General features: G+C 38.9%; 2 protein-coding genes across 5 annotated transcripts; both read right to left on the minus strand.

The window, feature by feature from the left end:
* Positions 1-318: 318 nt before the first annotated feature.
* LOC114518487 lies at positions 319-3,546 on the minus strand. 2 transcript variants are annotated; one of them, XM_028538488.1, is made up of 7 exons: positions 3,315-3,546; positions 2,529-2,995; positions 1,919-2,166; positions 1,476-1,729; positions 1,079-1,337; positions 810-1,010; positions 319-607 (listed from the first exon to the last, which is right to left on the minus strand). In XM_028538488.1, exons 1-7 carry the CDS (start codon positions 3,453-3,455, stop codon positions 420-422), a joined length of 1,758 nt encoding a protein of 585 aa, XP_028394289.1. In that variant the 5' UTR covers positions 3,456-3,546; the 3' UTR covers positions 319-419. The 2 variants fall into 2 exon arrangements, with proteins under 2 accessions (XP_028394289.1, XP_028394288.1); XM_028538487.1 differs by having other exon boundaries at positions 321-607; positions 804-1,010.
* A 572-nt stretch (positions 3,547-4,118) lies between these two features.
* On the minus strand, positions 4,119-22,296 carry LOC114518533. Of its 3 annotated transcripts, none has more exons than XM_028538571.1 (16): positions 21,952-22,296; positions 21,376-21,629; positions 15,752-15,901; positions 15,227-15,676; positions 14,502-14,879; positions 12,141-12,243; positions 11,578-11,847; positions 10,975-11,316; positions 10,726-10,814; positions 10,408-10,566; positions 9,919-10,102; positions 9,441-9,592; positions 9,142-9,183; positions 7,521-7,963; positions 5,175-6,335; positions 4,119-4,974 (listed from the first exon to the last, which is right to left on the minus strand). In XM_028538571.1, the coding sequence occupies exons 1-15, from the start codon at positions 21,998-22,000 to the stop codon at positions 6,173-6,175; spliced, it is 3,228 nt and encodes a 1,075-aa protein (XP_028394372.1). In that variant the 5' UTR covers positions 22,001-22,296; the 3' UTR covers positions 4,119-4,974; positions 5,175-6,172. The 3 variants fall into 3 exon arrangements, with proteins under 3 accessions (XP_028394372.1, XP_028394371.1, XP_028394373.1); XM_028538570.1 differs by having other exon boundaries at positions 5,175-6,338; XM_028538572.1 differs by lacking the exons at positions 21,376-21,629; positions 21,952-22,296 and adding an exon at positions 16,678-16,850 and having other exon boundaries at positions 5,175-6,338.
* Between the last annotated feature and the right edge of the window lie 404 nt (positions 22,297-22,700).

Here is a 22,700-nt window from a genome sequence, read left to right on the forward strand (position 1 = left end):
TTTAAATACCCCCAATATTCACAATTCCCCCAAAACAAAAAAAACCTCCCGAAAAATTAATGTAAAATGATTCATTTAATTTAAAATAAAATTATTACATTGAATACTATCTAAAAAGCTTTGCTTTCGAACGTGATTAAAAAGATTATATCAATAAATATTTCAGTGCATTTACAGTTAATCATATAATTTAATAATTGGTTAATTTACGGGTAAGGGCTGCTTTCCACTGTTGCGTTTGTATGTACGTTACGTACACGCACGTAAAAGTTTAAAACAATTTGAATGATACTTATAAGATCTACGATTGAATACATGCATAGGTTTAGATTAAAATAATCGGTGATGGAAAAAAAGTGCAAATTTTTTGCGTGCTACCTCAAATAGACTAAATTAATTGAAGAAATTCTGATATTCGATCATAATAACCGATGTAAAAGCTCTTTGATTTCTTCTCTGGCTCCGAGATGCAAATTTCTGACTTCCTTAAAAAAATCACGAACATCTTCGATATCGTTCTCTTCGATATCAAATCTCTCAAACTTTTCTTTTATTTCTCGTAGTCTGACATCTTCGATCGAAATTTCGGAATCCTCTTCCATTGGAGCTACGAAATGATTGTCGAACATTTGAATGTGTTAATTATAACACGAAATTTCGACTTATAACATGAAATTTCTACTTGCTAAATGGTACAGGAAACTGCTTTGCGTCTAAAATTTGAAGCACATTCGATAGACTATAAACAGATTTGACTCGCGGGAGAAATTTTTCGGAATATGTGAAAAAAAGAGATGTGATACCTTCACCTTCCTCATCTTCAATGTTCCCATCTAAAAATTGCTGTTTTATATACTGAAGTCCCGCCAAAGCTCCAGTGAAGTGCCTAAGTTCCTCACGAGATGCTTTCAGTCTTCCGGTGAATTCATTTACGGATAACTTGACAGCAAAGGATAATCGCGCGCCGGTGAAATTCCTGCTGGGAGGACGAGCTGAGTGTGGGATTATCCCTGTGGAGTTAAAAAAGAGGCTCAAGGAGGATTCTTAATGGAAGAAAAAAGAACGAAAACAAGCCCACCTTGGAAAATCACAACCCGGCCATACTTTGGCAGTACTTCGGTAATAATTTCAGTCTTATCATCATTCGTCTCATAAAACACGGTTTCTCCATAATCATTCGCACTCCAATCAGGATTTAAATACAACAAAAACGTCCACTCGTTCTCTTGTCGTGTACAGTCGTGATGAATCTGTGTTGTGTCCGCATTACGAATCAAGTTGCAGGATACATCGTAAGGAAACCACTCTGCGTGTCCGCCAGAGACAAATTCAGCAATCTAAGATGAGATAACATTACAATATTAATCCCGTAATCAGGCTAGTCTTAATCCAAGCGCATAACGCGCGAAAAAGACTAAAAATTAACAAAAGCTCGACTTTCAAGACTCGCTTGTCACAGTAGGAGATATACTTACTTCTCTTGTAATCCCCCACATCCTGCTTTGTACATATTCATCCACATTAAACGCTGCTATCCACTGAACATTATCGCTTTCTTCATCGTAACTGTCATCGTAATAATACACGCCATAGTTCAGTATAACACTACGGAGTTGATCCAAGACGTCTCTCTTAAACAAACCATCAAACACAAAAATTTTCTTGCCCTCTTCCGACTTAGCCTCTGAAACTAGCATTTTTCTAGCGTTTATTGGTTCTTTATGTTCATCTAAGATGCAAAATTGAAACTTCAGATATCTTTAGGACTTAATTATAGCCAGAACTTTATATGACATGTTGGTTATACGGAGGACATTAGGTCATGTCATCAGTTTTTACCAAATTCATTCAGACCAAATACCTGTCCTCAGTATAAATCTCTTAACCATGATTACAGATTACTTAATCCAGTACAAACCTTTTTGGGGGTTAATAAATAATCCTTTGTTTCGTATAGTTTCATACAGTTGATGGTTGTCCAACCATTTTTCATGAGTATTCATGAATTTTGTTTGATTCTTTGTGAAGCGAATGTGGAAGAAGAGTTGGCCAAGTTTGAAAGCAACACTTGGAGGTCGAGGAAGATATGGAATTGAGCTCTGCCATACAACAATGCGACCGTAATGTGGTACCACCCCAGCCAAGATTTCTTGATCGTCATCGTATCTAAAAGAGTTAATTTTTTCAATTTATGAATCTCTTCAGTATCATATTCTATACTGTAGTTACGAGTATTTGGCTGATAATGGACAGAAAAATAGATAAAAGAGAAGGGAGTAAGGAGAATGTGGGAGTACCATGCGTAAATGAAAGGAGAGGATGTGAGAGGGTAGAAGGGAAGAAAGGATGGAAAGAGAAGAAAGGTAATGAGAATAAGAAGGGAGGATTGAAAGGAAATGGCAAGAGTGAATGGGGGGAGGAAGGAAGGAATAGGGAGGAAGAATGAGAAGAAGAGAAGGAATTATGAGGGAGAATGGAGAAAAATGTGAGATTAGTAATTAGTTGAAAGGAAACATAAACAGACTTACAAGTACAAGTCTCCATAATCATTCTTCCTCCAGTTTGCATTTAGATAAATCATCATGGATACCTCATCATCCTCAGGGGCTGCATCAACATGTACCTTAGGAGAGTCCCCACAGCGCATTATGTGACCAATAACTTTATATGGAACATATGTACCATCTCCACCCTCATCCATATCTGCAACAACTTTCTGCAACTGTTTGGCCACTATGCTCTCTGAAAATTCAACAGCATTGATCTCATTCAACCAGGGAATGTTATTAGGATTGGTGCGTTTCTGGCCATCATGAACATTAGCCTCAGGAATACCATAGGACCAGGCACCAAGCTGGAAAGTGGCAAGCCCTCTTAGTAATTGAAGATGACCAGCAGTTAGGAGATGATGATATACACCAACTTTGTATCCGCTTTTTGTGATGTATTTCTTGACATGTTTGGCTGCAACATCAAGGTCATCCACCAGAGAATACTTCATTTAGAAACAAAGAAAGCAGAAAATGAATTAGCCTTTTGGAGAGCTGTTTACACATTGATAATTGCTCATGACCTATACATCCATAAATCTCACAACAGAAACGAAACAATAATTAGTCTGACGTTATCATGCACAGTAGTTGACAGTACAATATATTATTCAACCTGTACCAACTACCAAGATATCAAAGCTGGCCTTAAAAATTTCAGGCGTTTGTTGATCAACCATTTTCTGTGGAATAAGACACGGAATAACTAGTCTATATAATGTGCGCCCTACATAATCATGATCTTCTATTTTAAAAAATACTCACGTTTTTCGTTTTTTGACTGTCGTCTACAAAGCTGAATTCAAATTTCTGTTGATCGGGCAAGAAGTCTTTTTCTTGGGACGCGATCGCAACGTAGAATGCAAAAAAAGTAAGTGTACAAAAAATGCAGACATCACAAGCCATGTTCCTTCAGGTATTTACTGCTATAATTAATTGGCAACAATCAAAAACTATTTACATACTTCCTTCTTCCTTTATAATTTATAAAATATGTCTCAAGTGTCAACAAAAGAGGGACATAAGTAGGTCAAAGGTGATATGTGGAGACTATAATGAGTATTCGTGGATATAATTTTCAACTTATGGGTGGACCGCCAACTCAATGCCACCACTGCATTGCTGTAAGATTGTCAAGATTAGGTTTATCGTTTTCGTCAAGAGCTGAGCTCTTATAGAGCTCATTTAATTGGCTAGTCATAATTGGCGGATAACGACAAAAAGTATATAGCATTGTTGGCCTCTATTCTTATAATCAGTCAACAAGCAGACGGAATTTTGTACAAAAATATGTACATTTTCCAGCTGAATTCAATGGTGTTTCTATATGTTTCATCGCCCACCAATTTCTTAGCTTGTGGAATGAATGATCTTTGTAATGGTCAAGACTTGAAAACCAAGTCAGTTTTATTTTTCTAGCTCAAAGCATCGCTAATTCCTTTGCAAATCCTTTTCGAAGTTCATCGACCTGTCTAGATATAGGAAGTGGACACAATTTGCGTTGTTTTTCACTTTCATTTATTATATATTCTCATTCATATATGTATATATATAGCTATATATATTCTCTTTAATATATATATTCATTGTGCAAATTGTGGTGCAATTAAGATTAACTTTAAAGTTCAATTTTTTTAAAAAATTTGTATATCTAGTAATACTGTACATGGATATAGGCATGAATAATTATATGCTGTGCGTATAGTATCTTCGTGGGAAATGTTTTTATAGACATGTTAGCTTATAAAAACAGACAAAAAGGTCTGATTAAAACTGAACACCTTCGTCTATGTAACCGTAAAATGTACAATTTAAAAACTTGGAAACTTGAGTTATGAGGTGAGTCAACAGAACTTACCAGGAGAGATTCAAGGGATGGTAAAAAAAACAAAGTGTCAGAGTACACCTCTTTATAAACATAAGCTAAGTTAGAACAACGATTTATTTAAGAACCTACGCACTTCTTGTCCAAAATTGCACTATAAACAAGAAACTGGTCTTAAATATTATGACTCCAATGGAAAATCTGACCGATCGTAACTCTATTTCTTGTAAATAGCGCTGCTATTCCAAATGGATGTTTGCGTGTGCTCAAAATCATGAAACCAAATAAATTTGCAAAGATTGCAAAGGTAACAAACAGCAGGCATTCATGCATTTTTCAATGAAACGAGCTTTCCATATCATCGTGTCAGAATGGTGTTGCCTGAAATCTCTCGTCGTTTTCCCCAGGAAATATTATTCACGTCTTGATATAAGACAAAGCCACGAATTTGGGTATAAAGTTTGTTACGATAGCAGCATTACTGGGCGACTATGTGTGGAATTTCCTGACTTTTTTTCATGTCTCTGTTTCCAGGCTCTATTAACAACCAATATCTGCGCCACAGTTTCGATATGAATCCTGAACAAAAGCCTCGAAATCCTGAAAGAAAATCAAATTCACTTTCAGTGATTCATCACACAAGTTCACTGGAATCGTATGAACGGGGAATGTGGAAACATTTGCGCAAACGTACAGCCTCAAATAAAATTATATAAATTCGTGATTCATGATACAACTTACAAGTTTGCTGCACATTTTCAACGGGATCGTACAAATAGAAAGAATTTGCGCAAACTTACCTCAATTTGCGAGAGAGCCAGTGAAAGTGTTTCTTGACTTGCGCGGGACTTTGCTTTGGGTCTTTTTACACCGTCCGTGCTATCGTATGTTTTAGTTCTCAAAAGCGGACTGCTCCTTGTCTTCGGAACGCCCGACGCTGACGAAAATGACTTTGCCTTTGTTCTTAAATCGCCGGAGGGCGTCGAAACCGTATGTGTTAAAGGCAGTTTAAGTTTATCCAGGTTCACCGTCATTTTCCGATAGCTATCGTTCAAAGACGAGTCGGACACTTGTCTGCGATGCAGAGTTTTGTTTTCATGTAAATTCACCTTGGACGTTTGTGGACTCAAGTCTGCGTTTATTCTTAATTCGCGTAGCTCTTGACGCTTTTGTTCATTAAGGTCATCGCCTATCCTACGTTGTTCCTCGTGGTTGCTCGCTATATCCTGTTTTATCCCATCAAGTTCTGCATTGATATCCGCAAGTTGCTTCAACACCTCTTCGTTGTCGCCTTTTGAAAACGACGCCGACATTTCTTTCGCATCGGACTTTGACTGCCGTTTTTTTAGCGTCGTTTTGCCAGCTTCTTGAATTTTACCCAACTTCTTCTGCAGCATATCATGACGTAAGATTAGCGAATTTCGTCTTTTCTTGAGCAAAGTCTCCCGACGAAGCATTTTAAGTCGTTCATCTTCCAGGATACTGTCGTATTTGCTGGAGATTTCACGGTATTTTTCTTTCGCAGCTTTTTCGTCCAATTCCGGACTCGTAGCGACATTTCCCGAGTCCGAGCCGAAACTACCCGAAGATTTCATAATGTCAGAGTTCGATTGCGAGCGCGAGTGGCGCGTTTTCCGAAGTACGACTAGCATTGAGTGTTGCCATCTCATTCGGACTCTTTCAGATTTCGTTTGTTTCTTAGTCAGCAATTCCTGTTCCAGGCGTTTCTCATGTAGTAACTTGAGTACTTCATCTAGGCCCGTTATTTTGCCTTTCTTCTTTGGCGATGCAGGAACGCTTACAGATGTCCGCGGGCTGGTGGTGGTGCTCTCCGGAGGGCTTGAGACGATATCATGAACGTTGTCTTTGTTTTCAAATATTTCGTTCTCAAGACATTCTCGACAGTCTTCTCGTTACCAGCAACTGGTTCTTCATATTTGGTTGCGCTGAATGACTCGCCACTACTTGAAAAAACAAGCACATACCATTAACAAATTACACAAATGCCAGTGTTGATCAATTGCTTGGCCTATACTGAGTTAGATCCCGTATTGACCAACAATCATTAAATGAGAAGAATACAGAAAATGAGATTTTACTTCAGTATTCTTCTGAAAATCCATCTGTCTGTGCAGGACAAGTTTTTAGAAGGATACCGGTGTAAAACGAAAATCTTATGCTCTGTGGCGCCGAGTTTACCCGTCTTTACGTAGCGGATATATCCCTACTGCCCACTATGTATCAACAACGGCAAAACTACAACATCGACAATAATTCTGCTGCTTTCGGGGATATGAAACATCATCTGAACCATATGCAGCATATAATCGGCTCAAAAGAAAACCAAACATATTTCTGTCTGATTGTTGACACTCTACATCGCACAGTCTAATCAACGGAATACCATGCAACCGATTAACGCTGTCTGACAGGCTCAACAACACAATGCTAATTCATGTTTCATTGAACTATTTAAGCTGTGAATGCGCGAAAGTCCATTTGTCTACTTCTCCTCTTTTGGTCTAAATCACTGAATGAGGCCACCCGTGCAAGACTTAATTAGCTGAAATCATGTATTAAAATGGTATCTTAATGTAAATAATTGTAGATTACTGGAAACAAGATTTCCTTACCATCGTCAAAAAAATTAGATTACAATGATCTTATGCAAGGGCCGATACTGAGTTTACTTCACTTTGAAATCACTTCAATCCTAACCCATTTCTCAATGAAATAAGGCGGGATTTCCAACTGAGAAAAATATACATACGTTGAATCTAATTCAATCATGCGATTGGATCGATGCATGGCTAGGGTTTTAGACTTTGAGCAACGATACTTAGGAAACTAACTTTATTTTTATCGCAGGCTTTCCCGCAAATGTATATAGTAGTAAAATAATAAACGAAGATGACTATCGAAGCGAGGCAGACGAGATGAAAACATTTGGCGTAATTCAAAGCCGTCTCATAATCATCTAAAAATGTGGAGTCAAGTTCTCCCATGTGTTAACCATATGAAACATCTGGTGAAGCGTCTTTTACGAAAACTGTATACCACAGCTCAGTTTAAACGTGTTTATCAGAAGTAAAGTAAGGCTCACAAGGCAATCAGTAAGGTTATCGACCATTTAAACATGTACTCACCTGTTACTACCTTTTCCTCCCTCTGAACCAGCGGCAATTTTCAGTACCCTCATCCACGCATACATGACATAAGTTGATTCGCCTGCAAACTCGTAATGCTTGTCCGCATTTCGGTTGAACACGTCGAACGTAAAATTCTTTGATTTGCAACTGGTGCGCCTTATTTCGCAACCATGTATCTCCACGGAGAACCTCGCCACGCTATCCTCTGGGGAATTGAAGCAATATATCACAGCTAAGTCCAGAACACACCAGTACTTGACCCAAAGACCACTGCTCGCTTTGTAGTACAGGAACGACGATTTACCATTTTTGATGACACAATTGTCGGTTTCATGGGCACCGACGCTCGATTGACTCGTTCTTTTCAACTTCGGGGTGATCTGCAAGAAGACATCGGTCATCGACCTACGTATTTTGGGTCTTTCAGCCAGCTCGTTAGCCTGTTGAAAGCAAAAAGAAAAGAGTTTCGAGGTTATAAAATATCTCGCACAAGCTGTGACAGGCAGAAGGCGAGGAATCAGTGTAATAAGGGTACGTTTGAAAAACTGGATCATGTTGCCGATTTATTCGAGTAATTCAATGAACTGTGGACTCGAATCCTGGATAATGGGGTCCATCTCCAACTAGCATAACAATACAAACAGAACGCTTAGGAATATTTTTAAAGATTTTGTGAAATGGATCTAATGGTTTTACACGTCTTCCAATCCAGGCGTTTGCATTTTAGGCCTGAAGAGAAAACTATGGCTCTTGGGTAAATAGGTAGAACTGAACGCCATAACTGATCTTATGTGAATGGTTCCAGTCGGCATAACTACGAGTTCACAACCACATGAATCCAGTTTTCGAGTGTTCCATTTGCGTATTGATTGTCTTAATAAAGCTGTTGTTTACAGTTGCAAAATTTGGTCACAACTCGAGACATTTATGTACATTACACAGTCGGTTTGGGTAAATATCGGAAACCGGCTTGAAAAGACATGTTTACATTGCCTTCATTATGCGACAACTAGGCAACCAGAAAACACATCCATTACTTAATACAAACGGTCTAAACGCCTGTATGTGAAAGATCATGTGAAATTTCACGCATATTTATGAATTCCTTTGCAACGCAGAGTGGGTTAAACAGCTTTGTGCCCGATTTTTTTCAGTCTGTTTCTATTTATTCCTCAATTTGAGAGAAGCGCAGTTTCAAAAATATGATAATTGCACTAATCTTCTTAACTCATTTGCCTTGTAACTGACTTAGATTTGAAATGAGTAAATCCTAACGGCATTTCGTATTTGCCAAGCAACCACACCGGGAAATATTTGAAGCTCGATAATAGAAAATGTGTGACTATACTCTATAATAATTGTGCATATTTCAAGACGATGTAATTAAACGAATCGCTACAGTTTCCTTACTACGAAAATTTCTTCAATAATTTTTATGCTACGGATTTCCCTTTTTTCAGTGATAAAAAAACGATCTACTTGCATGACCTTAATAAATCCTTGCTATCTGTTATCAGAAATGCAAGCGTAAAGGAAAATTTGTCATCGAAAAAACGACGCGTTAAATAGGAGGAATGATTTTGTTGAACTATCGTTTTCAAAATAAACGTAATCTAACCTTTGAGTCCGTCCCCTCGCCACAACAATCGCTATCACTAGTCTAGAAGACAGAAAGCATTTTTTTATGAAGTGATCTAATATCATTCACATGTTATCACAAACATACGTTATTGGTTCTTTGGCACATACAAACACAAATTCTTACGTTAAAAGCAAAAACATATCAACTTCAAGTTGATTAGTCGCAAGATATTGAACAAAATAATCAATAAGGAATGTCTCGACTGTCGGATAAAGTGGCGATCAAAATATACGAAACAGCTGGACAATTTACAAAATATGTTGTTTAAAACTTACAACAGGCGTTTCACCGACCGGCGATGATCTAGGAATATCAAGGTAGTTTCTCTTGACAGAAGCCCGTTCTGGTATTTCTTCTGTGGGGTTTGATCTTTCTTCTACTGGTCTTTTCTTCCACGAATTAAAACATTCCTTCCACTTCAAGAAATCTGGAAAAAACCCAACGACTTTAGAATCAGATATTAGTGCTTCACTAACCGCATTAGCGGTCGACTAGTCGTCCACATAAAATGAAAAAAAATTTAAATTTATAGCTCAAATGTTTGAATTATGATCGGGCAGAATATCAAGGCTATGTGCGAAACGAAAATTTAAATATCCTACTTTTAGGCATTTTGAAAAATTTTACGTTCTGTCGCGACCACGCCCTTCGTTGTATCGGAAACACGTCATACACCCCTCTCTCTAACTTCGGCACAGTTACATACCCCTGCTGAACCCACTTTCACAATCAAAACCACAACCAGACACTTACCTCGTTCAGTATCAACAGCAAAATATATCGGATGTCGACCTGGCTTTTTAAGTACAAATGAATACGCCCGCTGGCCGTTAGCACTGTCCTGTTGTACATCACACAGGGCCACGTGATCCCGCTGTAATGCTGTTTCTCTGGTTTCGTTGTTGTAAATACTCAAAACGCCGAAGCTAACTTCCATCTGTAAGAAAATGGTCACCCATGCAATTACAGCTGGACAGTGTCAGGTGGACAAAAGCTGACAGCTCATATAATGATTATTAATTCCCATTTTATCACCCTAAATTTAACACAGCAGTGACTCCAACCGCTAATCGTATCCCGTAATCCTTAGTAAAGCATATCATATTACCTAAACCTAAATCCCATCTCTTAATTTGGGCCTAAGTGTGACGACCTCAGCCTCTTTCAGGTATGGTCATAAGGGGAAACGTGGATGCCATATTCTCCATACTGATGAGTCAATACTCAAAAAAACTCTCTTACCCAACAGTGTTCCCACGTGTCCTGCTTCACCAGATAATAAACATAACCTCTCTCCGGTAAACCACGTGATCTAATCTTGGTGGATATACTGCTAGTCGTACTTTGCTCGTCTGAAGAATCTTTGTCCGTCGTTTCACAGTAATTGCTGTTTCTCTTCTCCTGTAAGAACATCACAAACTATTACTAACTGGTGATGATGGTGACAATACGCAATACGCCTGATGGAAACGAAGCTTTGCTCATGGATTTAAATCACATAATAGTGCATCTTAATGTAGAACACAAAACTACTCTAAAATAAAATGAAAGAAAACTCACAGGAGGCGTATCTTCTGCAGCGGAACTATCGCCAACTGTATCGCTGCCAAATAAACTGACTGTCAGTGAAGAGGAACGACTGACATCACCTGTTAGAAATGAAAGGTATCAATTCATTAGCCACAAACTGTTCTCGCAAATTACTCCGCAATATCTCCTCCAGGGTTGAAAACCAGGGTATAGGAAGAATTGGAATGCAACTGTACGAACCAAATCATGACATCGTGGTTTATTGCTGTTAGATATTACCTTCAGATGAATGAGATTTTGATGTCGCTCTCTGAAGGACACTCAACCATCTCCATAACTCACTTCCATCTTCGGCTGCAAGCAAGATCTCGTCTCCCTTGCGTCGTACTAGTTTAAAGCTGTGCGACCGGCCCGGCTCCAGGCAAGTTGATACAGCAACACACTTTCGCAGATTACACCTGAAATCTTCTTGTGAATATTGTGAATCGCGATAAACGTAAAATATCTCAGCGCTAACGGCGCACCAACGCAGTTTCCAATGAAGACCTTTCTTGCGGAATAAACAACCGTGAATATCGGACAGTTCTGGGTCTAAGGCAGCGATTCCACTACCACGGCGACCTACATTAAAAAGAAAGATATCGGATGCCAAAACGGTTTTTTGCGGGGTACGATCGTACAGGAAGGGTTGTTTCTTTCAGTCAATTGTAGAATGTTTATTAGGAAACCTTTTGTTTAATTAGTGATCGGATTCTAGTTTCGGCTCTGCGAAAAAGCATCTACAAGGGTCTCTGTTTCCTAGGGTATATGCGCTCGTGTTAGTTAGCCAAGTCCAACAACGGTGTGGTACCTCTGTGTATACATGCCCCTTATATATCGCACCTTTTCGTTTCCAGCCACTAATGATAGCGTTCTTCATTAGCGATGCCTTCATAGACACTACTCTGGTCAATGAAATACTGGGCTTAAGTTGTCGAGGTTCCATCTTTGGCGAGGATGTCTGGCGAGGTGACTCTTGGCCAGGATGGATAAGAAGATCAGGAACTGATTGAGCATTGATGGAGCCACGGGGTGACTGGGAGACCTCGATGACGTCAGAGGCAGGCTGCTTGTTTAAACCCTCTGGCATTGACTTCGTGTAGCAGAAATCCTCTGAAATGTAATTATAGCAATAGACATCACTCAGGTTTTACGTGAATGGCGTTTTCAAGCGATTCAAAAAGGTTTCGTCAGTTTCATTACTTTGATCGCTCGTTTTCACGCCCTACGAAAATATTTGCAATCTATTGAACTAGTTTCAACCTTTGTCATAAATTGTTAGTGTTTGCATCCGTTTTGGCGTAAAATACAAATGAGAAAGGTTGAAATCGTTACCGTAAGCACGTAAAGTAGTATAATAACATAGGAGTATTCATAGTTGGATGTTATAGTAGACCAAACTATACCTTCACTGGTAACCAACTGTTCGGCACTTTCAACTGGTGTTTCCACACTGCCTCTGTCTTCTTTTGGCACAACACCACTGCTCGTCAATATCTCAGGGAGACTCTGAAACCACAAGAACAAATAAATCAGTATAAAAGCATTCTTCCTTGAGCCTAGCGCATTCAAACTCGTGTGATGAAATGATTTTGAACAGAATAAACGTTTATCTATCCCTCAACACTTGAAAGCTCCAATTTTGCAAGGTGTTAATTAATAAATACAAGCCCAAGAGTTGTCAACACCTGACCTTAAGACATTTCAGTACACCACTGTAAACTATCACAACAATGCAAAGATATTGGTAGTGATTGAGTTCCTAAACCCTTTCACAAATTTAGCCTACCGCTTTATCTGTTGCGCCATCAGACCTACAGAGATTGCTGACAAGATCGTATCGATTGAAACCACCTCGAAATTTTTAATTCTCAACCTTCAGGAATCTAGTCAACCGCTCTAGATTCAAGCTAAGTTGATAAGTAGACCAGTAAACAAAATAAGTTTGTTGTGTACGGTGTTGCCGAGTACGAGTCTTGATAGGTTTTGAAGGTTGCATAATAAATTAAACCCACCGTGTATAGCGGATTTTGAATATGAACTGAAAGAATCCTTTCAATTTATTGAAATAAACAAAGATTGAATAATGGAAACAACGAGTTTGCTCGCCTTTACGTTGAAACTGGAGATTAAGTGATAAAAAATCGTAACGTGTGCGGACAAAGGCCTAATTATAATCCTTACCGAATCAAACAAAACTGCTCGTTTAAACAGACTACACGATCTATAATTGCACATTTCTCCTGCCAAAAAAACGTCGTTATATTCGACCAGTGTGTCAGCCATCTCTCCAAAGAAACCTGGACGATGCTCAAATCAGACTGCCAACGAACTGGACGCCTTTTTACGCTTCCTTGTTTCCAATCACCGTCAAAACGTTTGTAACGTATTTTTCACGGTGAAACGAACCGAATTATAATATTTTAGCCTTCAGCCATGGGATTAAGTCAGATGTCATAAGTGCCACTTAGCCACAATTCCTGTTTACACAAGATTTAAGGAAAAACGCGTTTGCATATGAATGAGAAATTCTTGAGTGAATACCAGGAATTGTTAGCGTGGCAGTTGTCTCCTTTCGGATACCAAATGCATCGAAATGATTAAGTCGATATTTCTGGAAGAATGACATATATTGTTACCCAGCGGCAAATTGAACAACATTGAACGTGTGAAGATTTGCTTTAAGAGAAAAAGTTGCGCTGAATTTAAAAGGAAATAGCCATCGACAAAAGGAAGCTTGTGTACAATAGAACCGCTGCATATCTTAGGCACACCCTGCTGATATGTTAGAGAGATCTGCACTTGATCCCAAGTACAACTGAGTATGCAAACTCGCCATTTTCTTGTGAGACTGTGCTATTACAAAGCTTAATATTTTACTTCCTGTATGCGACAAAAAAGCCCTGTTGTATTCGCTTTGCCTTTAGTAGTTATCAATTATGGGGCTCTCGACAAAAGTCTTCATCAAAGGGAGAAGATAACAGATGTTTAGGGAAATTAGAAAACGATTGTATTTCCACGCAAGGATTGAGGGAGGGTGCATGATACAATATAACTAATGTCATGATTACGTACGGAAGGAATATTTGTCAAACACAGCTTGTCAACAGAGCGTATTATTCAAAAAGAGGTATTCACTTTGCGTCAAAGCTACCAGAAATGAAACTACTGGACCACGCGTTGATAAACAATATACGTCAGAAATATTCGTCTGTTTGTGGCACGCATAATAGGAAATAATGATACTTCTCAATTAATGGATCCAAAAATGACATGAAAAAAGGATCACCAAATATAAAATGGATGACCTCAATGCAAAACTGTATTCCATATCGCTGGAATAACTCTATAACGCACATTACATCTCTTTCATCTTTTCCGCGCGTGTGTGATGCACAGATCGCAATATTATTACGAAGATTAAAACAGGCCGGCGTAGAACATGGAAGTGAAATGTAGTTTGGGTTTTGAAGGATGTTGGATCATGTCCAAAGTGGTCATATTATGAATGATAATTAATATAAGAGAAGGACCTGGGAATTAGACTCTCTTGTCGACGTGCGTGAAGATACATCAGTGAAATTATGGTCAAGTTTTTTCACACAGGATATAAGTTGTGCAATAAAGTGAGCATGCATATGTAATAAGGTTTCAGAATGCTGAATGCAGGTTCTTACTTAACTGCATACTAGAAGAAGAAAGGCTTGAAGCAGGTTCTATAGAAGTCCTAAATATTACTCAGTATTTCATAATCAAATTAAGCCTACCTGACTCGCCAACCCTTTGACGGTCTCTTTGTCTTCCCTCTGGTCGATGACAATACCATCGGAACCAGTAATCGGCTTCCGAAATCGCTCGAGCATCGTCAGATTCGCGATCGGAAACGTTCCGGCGCTCCACGTCTTCCTTCGATTGAGTTTGCACTCGGCTTTTTTCGCCGCGAGAGAAGACTTGAGTTTCTTAAGAACGTCCAGTTCTTTAAAACTATACGAGCTGCGTTTCGGGAGAATGCACGGACTGCGACTGCGTTCTATGAATTCTAAGGCTTCCAGGAGTTCACTCCGTCGAAATTCGTCTTTTCCTGAGAAATTTCGATCGTCCAATGACCATTTCACCTTATTGTTGTTCTGATGGTTCATTGAGACCTGCGTGTGATTAAAAATGTACTCAATGGCTTACGGAACTATTATTACTATGCGAGCTATCACTAGTAGCTACCTTTGATATGGACCATTCGCAATTCACCATTGTAAAGCTTGGTATTTTTTGCGGTTTTTCCATAATTACCACCCCAGACTATCTTCAATTGATTCAATCAACTAATTACAATTATAATTGAATCAATTGAACTACTATCATCTAAATTAATTAGTGAAAGGAACTGTCGCTGATATTCTAAACGGTTCTAAATGGTCTGCGTCGTATATAGAAAGAGCGAACCAGTTTGGACAGGCTTGATGGCGCACATCCTGACTTCAAAATCTCTCCCTACCTCGCGTAATATTTCGTCCTGGAGGCGAACACCAGCTCCACTAAATGCGATCATCCAGGAGGCGATAGTCTCCACTTTGGGCGACGCGAACAGATGACTACTCGATGCTTTTGTCCCCGAGAGTCTAATCGCAAACATTTTGCCAATGCGTCCTCGAATGGCTGAATATCCACCATCGGAAAAGTTTACCTCAAAAAGTAGATTCTGATTTTGTTTTTTGTAACATTTTAAAACGCTCCCATCCAGAACAATCCATCTCTGTCTTAGACCATCAATTTCTTTACAATACAGGTTGCCTTGGTTTATATTCGAGTTCGTTACTTTTGAATATTTTTGGCCGGTGAGGTCACTATTTGAAAGTTCCACAAAACTCTCCCCGCCCGTACTGACTCGTCGTTCATCGTCGGTGCCCGTCAGGTTTCGATTTTCGTCGTCCGTGCCTAAATTAACCTGTGCAAAAAATAGGTCTGAATTTAGTGTTCTGCGCAAAAGGTTATCCAGTATACTTTAAGATCAATGACCAACCTGTCCCGAGTCTTCGCTATCCGTGGTCGCTCTTGTCTTTTTGCTCGACTTCGGAATGAGTCGGCTTTCGTCGTCGGTATGCACCGCCAACCTGTTATCATCCATCTTGTTTCGACGTTCCTGTTTCCGTTGATTTTGTTTGAAATGAAACTAAAAGTGGAAAACTGAACCATGAATAAAAGGGAAACCCAGAAAGATCGCATTATATTTAAAATCACTTTAAGCAACGCCTAGTAAAACATTTTTCATTGAAAAAAGAAAGTAGATAATGAGATGAATTTACGAGGGCTTGGCAGCTCTATTGGCACGTATTGAACTGGTGTCTAAGATATTTGTTATTGATAAGATTAGTTGCGTGCTTTTCTGGAGCCCCCGGTGACTTAAACGCGGAAATATACCGGAATAGTCCGCAAGTTTGTTGTGTAACAGCCAGAAAAAGCCTAAAACAAACAAATTGCACACGAAATGTGAACGTTTTCGCTGTTTTTTGGAAAGGCCATCTTCATTGACCTTGGAAGGGAGACGGTTGCCAGAAGGTCGAGTCCGAAATATGTCGAACTGGGCCAAAAAGATTTTTAAATTTTTTTTAATATGAATAGAACTCTTATATTGGCGAAGACATGGTTAAGTCTATGTAATTCAGGTTCAGTGATTCACAGGATATGTCAAACAGTGAAACTAATATCATTTTTCGCTCATCCACCGATGAAGCGAAGCAGCTTTCAAGCAATCATGTCTGGAACGTCGAAAATTTACTGAATGCGTGGCCGTCTCTCGTTCAGTTTGCGTCGATTGTCAACCTGACGAAATCATCACCAAACATTGTTGCGTAGTTCGCTGATAAAGCTTGCCTCGAAATATGTCATGGTAATATTATCTACTGTTGTTTAATGATTCCGTTAGAAACATAGAATAAAATTCCTTACTTCCTCGAGATTTGCTGACGTACAATTTTCACTTTAGAATGACACTACACGAAATAAGTTATCCAAGGTTGCATGTATATACCGCTCCATGTATTTCAACCACTTTTAAACTTGTGCTATCCTCATATGATAGATATAGACCCAGTCGAATAGATGAACATCTCGATCGATATATGAGTATGAAATAATACGAACAGCCACCAGCCGCCGTTATCTTATGTGACACAAGGAAGCATTTGTATCAAAATAAAATTGCGTTCGCCCTGTGATTGAGCATAAAAAAAGGACGCTACAATTTAACCCAGTGTTTTAACAATACAATAAAGTGTTTATTGTGTTTAATTGTACATTACATGGCGCCGTGGAGAGCCCCCACGGTGAATGGTATGATAACCACGTTGGTTTATTTTATGCAACTGCCACTGGTTCGTGTCTGAACTGGCTGGAAACTACCATAATAATCGCACCAGGAAGCCTGTAGGAATGGACGTAGCCGTAGGAGAGCAGTCACAGGCTGTGGAGTCGACTTGAATTCCCGTACAAATTATTAAGTATCAAACGAGGTATGAATTTTTTGGTAATTTTAATCATGAACCATGAATGTGTTTATTAAACCTTCTACATATCACGTGAAAGCAAGCACCAGTTAACCCCCGCACCCCTCCCACCAAAACAAGGGCGCACCCTCCTACCCCAGTGAACTGAATTTGAATAAGACTGGAACGCTTGCTCTGCGAAAAATTTGAAGCCAAGATGGCGGAATATGAAGCCTTTCTTGTAGGTATGATCCACGCCTCCACGCGGAAATTTGGTAGGTAAAATGGCGGCAATGATTTTACCTTTAAAATTTTCGCGCCAGAGGCCTGGATCATGCCTACAAGAAAGGTTTCATGTTTCGCCATCACACCTTGGCTTCTCTCATTAACTCAGAGAGCTAGCGTTCCAGTCTTATTTCAGTTCACTGTCCTACACCAACAAACCTCCCCTGTATCATATCCTCCCCCCCTGCATGACTCAGTCGACATGTTTGACCAAATGCGTCATACGATATTTTTCATGCCTTATACACGCAAATACCACCTACGGGCAAAAGATGAGAACTTGGTATACATTATTTGTTTAATCCTGTCGTAATGTCGGGATTGAATATCGAAACAAAATATACAACTAATGCGTGTTGAAAGATTTTCGAGTATTTTTGCAATTTCGCGTGAGAACCGAGTTAAATTTGAACTAAAACAATTCAATTAAACTACTCAAGTCGTGGCTTAAGCCTGGTTTCCATATGACGCCGACCTGTCGCCGACTCATTGTCTGTAATCATCCAAGGAGAAAATTATTTCAGAAAGACAAAAGATTTCATTCATCAGTAATCACCGACAATAATACTTTGCCGACGTCGGCGTCATATGGAAACCAGGCTTTATGGACGAGCCGAGCGTGTATTCAATTTCTGTCGTATTCCGGCTCTTTTAATCACCACCACAGAGGTGAATAAGTTTGAAAACAAAGGAAGAGTGAAATATATATGATCAATTTCGACACGAAAAACCCGCAGTTCATATCATGGCGAACATCAGCAGGAATTGAGAATCTTAACTTCTTGAGGGCATATTGCATCAGTGGGCGGAATATTGCCTCAGTGGGCGGGATATTTCACCGTATTTTGTTTCCTTATATTCATATATTTCAACTGCATTCGTACGATATTCCGTGCGCGTTGAATAATAGCTTGTTTATGCCAAGTCAAACAGTATATTTAATACTAGGAAATTATTACACCGCCTGTCTCTGACTTAGCGTTAATTACATTGCAAACATTGCACATTTCCGCTCGGCTTCAGCCTTCAGGTCATCCAAGAGAAATGGACTCCTTCCTACCGTCATGGATACCGTTTACCGAAGGTACACATAAGAAATTCTACTGGGAAAGTAAACGAACGATATATTGAGTTCGCTTTCCAGATCGTTTTCCATTAGATTTGTTTGTTTGCAGCTGGGTGGAATGTCGAAGTTGACCGTACCCCCCTAACGAGGAACCAGTTTAGCCACGACCATATGAAAATAAATGAAATCAATACTGTCTTCATAGTTTATCTAATCTGCGTTGTCAGTGAACAGATGCCATATGAGAATAGTGACACATGATCCCAACTAGATCATCCGTTTCAACAACTTAAGGACCTTAAGCGACAAGGAAATCATCATACGGAGTTGGACAATAACCGGAAACGTATTTGCAAACGATTAAAGAAGGTCTTTCCCGGGATAGTAAAATTTCTGAGAAAAAAAACTGAAAAGCTTTTAAGATATTTTTGCTAAATAAAACCTTAATCTTAATTTTCTTCTCCACCTTATTAAAATAGTTTAATTTCGATTTTTTTATATATGACCTTCGCCTTTCTCACGAAAACATAAACCGTGATTTATCACAGACATTGAAGAGGGCCAATACAGCTCAAGATAATAACACGAGAGGTCATAGCTACGATTTTGTTATTCCTTAACAACATACCGACTTGTAGAAGTGGAATGGTCTCGAATATGAACAGTTTTATAGAATTCACTTTGAGTAATTCCGACCCTTCACCTCTCACTAAAAATACCCATACTCCCAAATCGAATTGTATAAAAGTGATTTACGTTGCTAATAGCTTTGTTTTTTGTAAGGATTGCATATCATCGATTGCTCAACAAGTTGCAAGATAGGGCATCTTATGAACACCAGCCCTTGAGCGTCAATCAGCAAAATATCTTCATTCAAACTGAAATCATGAACGCACAGAACTTTAATGTTTTCATGGTTCTATAATTTAACACTGACTCACACAATTGGGATATGCATAACCACAAAAAAGGCCGTCGGAGTTTTTTTTCTTTTAATCGCCCAGTTCTAATTTCATTCTTTTTTTTACATTATGCCCGTGCTTGTTGGTGCTCATGTGTCGTGGGAATCTGGCATAATCGCGTCTCAAATCCATGCATACATGTTGCGAATGCGGACTATTTGGGCTAATGCCAGATTAACGATGAATGACTATATGACAACTTGTACGCACCGCGTTCGTCGTAGGTTGGCTTCAGTTTAGAAGAACGAGTGCACTTTATGCTAATTACCCATCATCTTTACGCGCGTTGCTTTAAATAAAACACTAGTGTTGCTTGGAGTAAATTGGCGATAAAAATTCCAAGTAAAGTTTGAGTCTTCTGTTTCTTTTCAAACCTTCTGACATGAAGGAATAATTGATAGGTCGACAAAATCTTCGAAAGGTATTATAGACGTACATCACAATTAAATTAACACTAGCGGTTAAACCATACAGCATTTGTGTTCTATCGGGTGTACAGAGACATGACTTCTGTTAAGTAAACTTATAAAAAGTTAAAAACTCACGCGTCTCAGGAAATCTTAGAAGGCCTTAATTTTTTTTTACATTCAAAAGTAGCAATCATTTTAGGAATATTTCTAAAGTAGCAAATAAACACAGGAAACTCATCCCTTTCTTAATCGTCTTTAGAAAAAACCCGTGATGAAAAAGTTTGTAAATCGATCGTTTTATTGAGATTGACATATTGCCACCTTGTTCGAAAATTATGCTCGGAATTTGGTATCACTGCGTGGCATATAGTGATAGCAGTGTTGTTTTGCTGTCTTGGTATTTCGATCTAACTCGTTCAAATATATCAAAGAACACAACCATCAATTGACTTTGAATGCATTTCTGTCCGGGAGGGCGACGTATTAGGAGCTATAAAGAGCTTTGGAATATTGAATTCATATAGCAAGATTCTCAACAGCATGATAAGATATTTTTACTTTACACCAAATTGTATAATATCACATTCCTTTAATGAACAAGTGATAGGACAAAAACCGACGTTGGCCCGAAACAAAGGGCTGGTTAATTGACAACTAGTACAAATAACAGCATTTACCGCACGTTCTTTAAAACATAAAGGGCACTGTTTGATGAATTTGAAAAAAATCAAGGTACAATACGGACACTCGTGCAAGCGGGGTCACAAAATCAGCGATGCGTGCGTACCAGACATGATTGCAATCGGACTTCACGGTAAATCTTTGAACAAACTTGTAACCAGTTGTTACGTAAGCTTTTTTTCAGTTTTTCGTCTTTCAACTAATGATCATGAGGGATCGCCAATTTAGTTATTCGACGTTGGCCACCAGGAGAGACGTATGATTAAAAAATTTGCGGAATTTTAAGGGCTGTTGAGGAAAGACAATGTTCTCAGTGAATGTTTTAAGCTGTTTGAATTAAATAGACCTGTAGGGGACATAGTTTTAAAATACAATATTCCAAACAAGTTGTGTATGTCATATGAGATTTCCTTTTCTTTTTTAAAATGAAAGACGAGCTTGAGAAGCGGAACCGAACGGCCATACTATTACGCCAGGAAGGGCATTGGCAAAATAAACACATTTTTAAGAGCATTATATGCATTAAGACAAAAACAAATCTACGTTTCTTCCCCCCGTTTTGAATATACGGCGCACTTAAAAAGTTTGGCATGAGCCCCTTGACCAAATGACCTCTGTACTATTTCTTTGTATGAAAATGTCTGCGACAAAATTGGAATACATCAGTGAATTCCAGCTCCCGAATTCGAAGAGCTGTATAATGTTATAATGACCCATCAACTATCCATATGCGAAGCTAAAAGGTTTTTAAAACATACCTGTCTAATGTTTATTAACCTCTTTTCGCGAATGCGTCCAAACCTGCCAGATTTATCGCTTGCTTCATATTTCAAATCGAAGGACTCGGCGAGTTGGTCGACGTTCTTTCGCACGATTTGCGGAGATTCCGTGTAAGAACATTGTAAAATTGCAACATAGCTTTGCCTTAACGATTCCAATTCCTCTGAAATATGTTCTTTCACCAGTAATTTATCCAAAAATACATAAATGCCCGGTAAAATTTGATCAGCAACTATAAAACGACATGAAACCGTTCACTTGTTTGCATAATATTTTCAAGTCATTACAAAATAGGAACGAATATTGTGCATGAACTAATTTAGCCAATGCGGTTATTCCCAAGGCCCAGTGCAAGCAAACATTGTATAGATATTGTTGTGGGCACAATCATATACGGACAACAGACGTATACATTGCTATAGAAATTACCATTTCAATACAGAATTGGGGATACGCTGTATGGACAAATTTGCCAAATTAAAGGTAGGCGACCTGTAGAGTTCGGACAAAACATACCTACGCATACCTACAAAGAAAAAAACGTCATAGCATACCTTGTGCCCTTTCGGCTTCGCTCAAAGATTCTAACATTTCTTGTGCCATATTTACTTTGGTACCAAATCCACATATATCAACCTTCAAGCATCATCGATCCAAATTAAGCTGTTACTCATAGGATTGCTAAACACTTGTTATTCACATTTGTGCGTAACTGCGGAAAAAACAAATATTCCTATGCAGACGTTCGTAATATATTCCGTTCCTACGACAAAATAACTGAAAATTTTCGATGAAATTTTCCACCCAATTCTTTACCAGACATCAGCGTTATACAAGTTGTAAATGGCAATAAACTGTTTGGATTTTCATATATCTCGACAGCTGGGGTAATTCAATACTAACGCGCGCGTCAGTATATTTCCGGTTCTTTCCTTCGACGGAGATCTGATTGGTCTTGTTTTACGTTTAAGAAAATATTAGCATATTGCGCACATGTATGCGCAATTGCGCGCATGTATGCGCAATAATTTAGTGAAATCAACACCGGAAAAGTCCATTTTTGTTGCCTCTATGTCGCAACGAATACATGAGAGCAATTTTCAGCTGTTTGAAATCTTTTGCGTGATTAGACAGAAATTTGAGAGCACCATCCTCTTGACTGGGCAAAGATTTATCTGTATATCAGAAAATCTCGGGGCGCGCCTTTCGTTTGGCGGTCCAATGTGCACCCCGGGTCTTTTTAGTCAATATATACGCCTTGAAACTCGAAGATGATTATGCCCTTAGCATTTGTTGACAACAT

The sequence above is a fragment of the Dendronephthya gigantea genome, unplaced genomic scaffold (assembly GCF_004324835.1).
Source record: "Dendronephthya gigantea isolate DGI-Jeju-01 unplaced genomic scaffold, DenGig_1.0 000010F, whole genome shotgun sequence".
NCBI lineage: Eukaryota > Metazoa > Cnidaria > Anthozoa > Malacalcyonacea > Nephtheidae > Dendronephthya > Dendronephthya gigantea.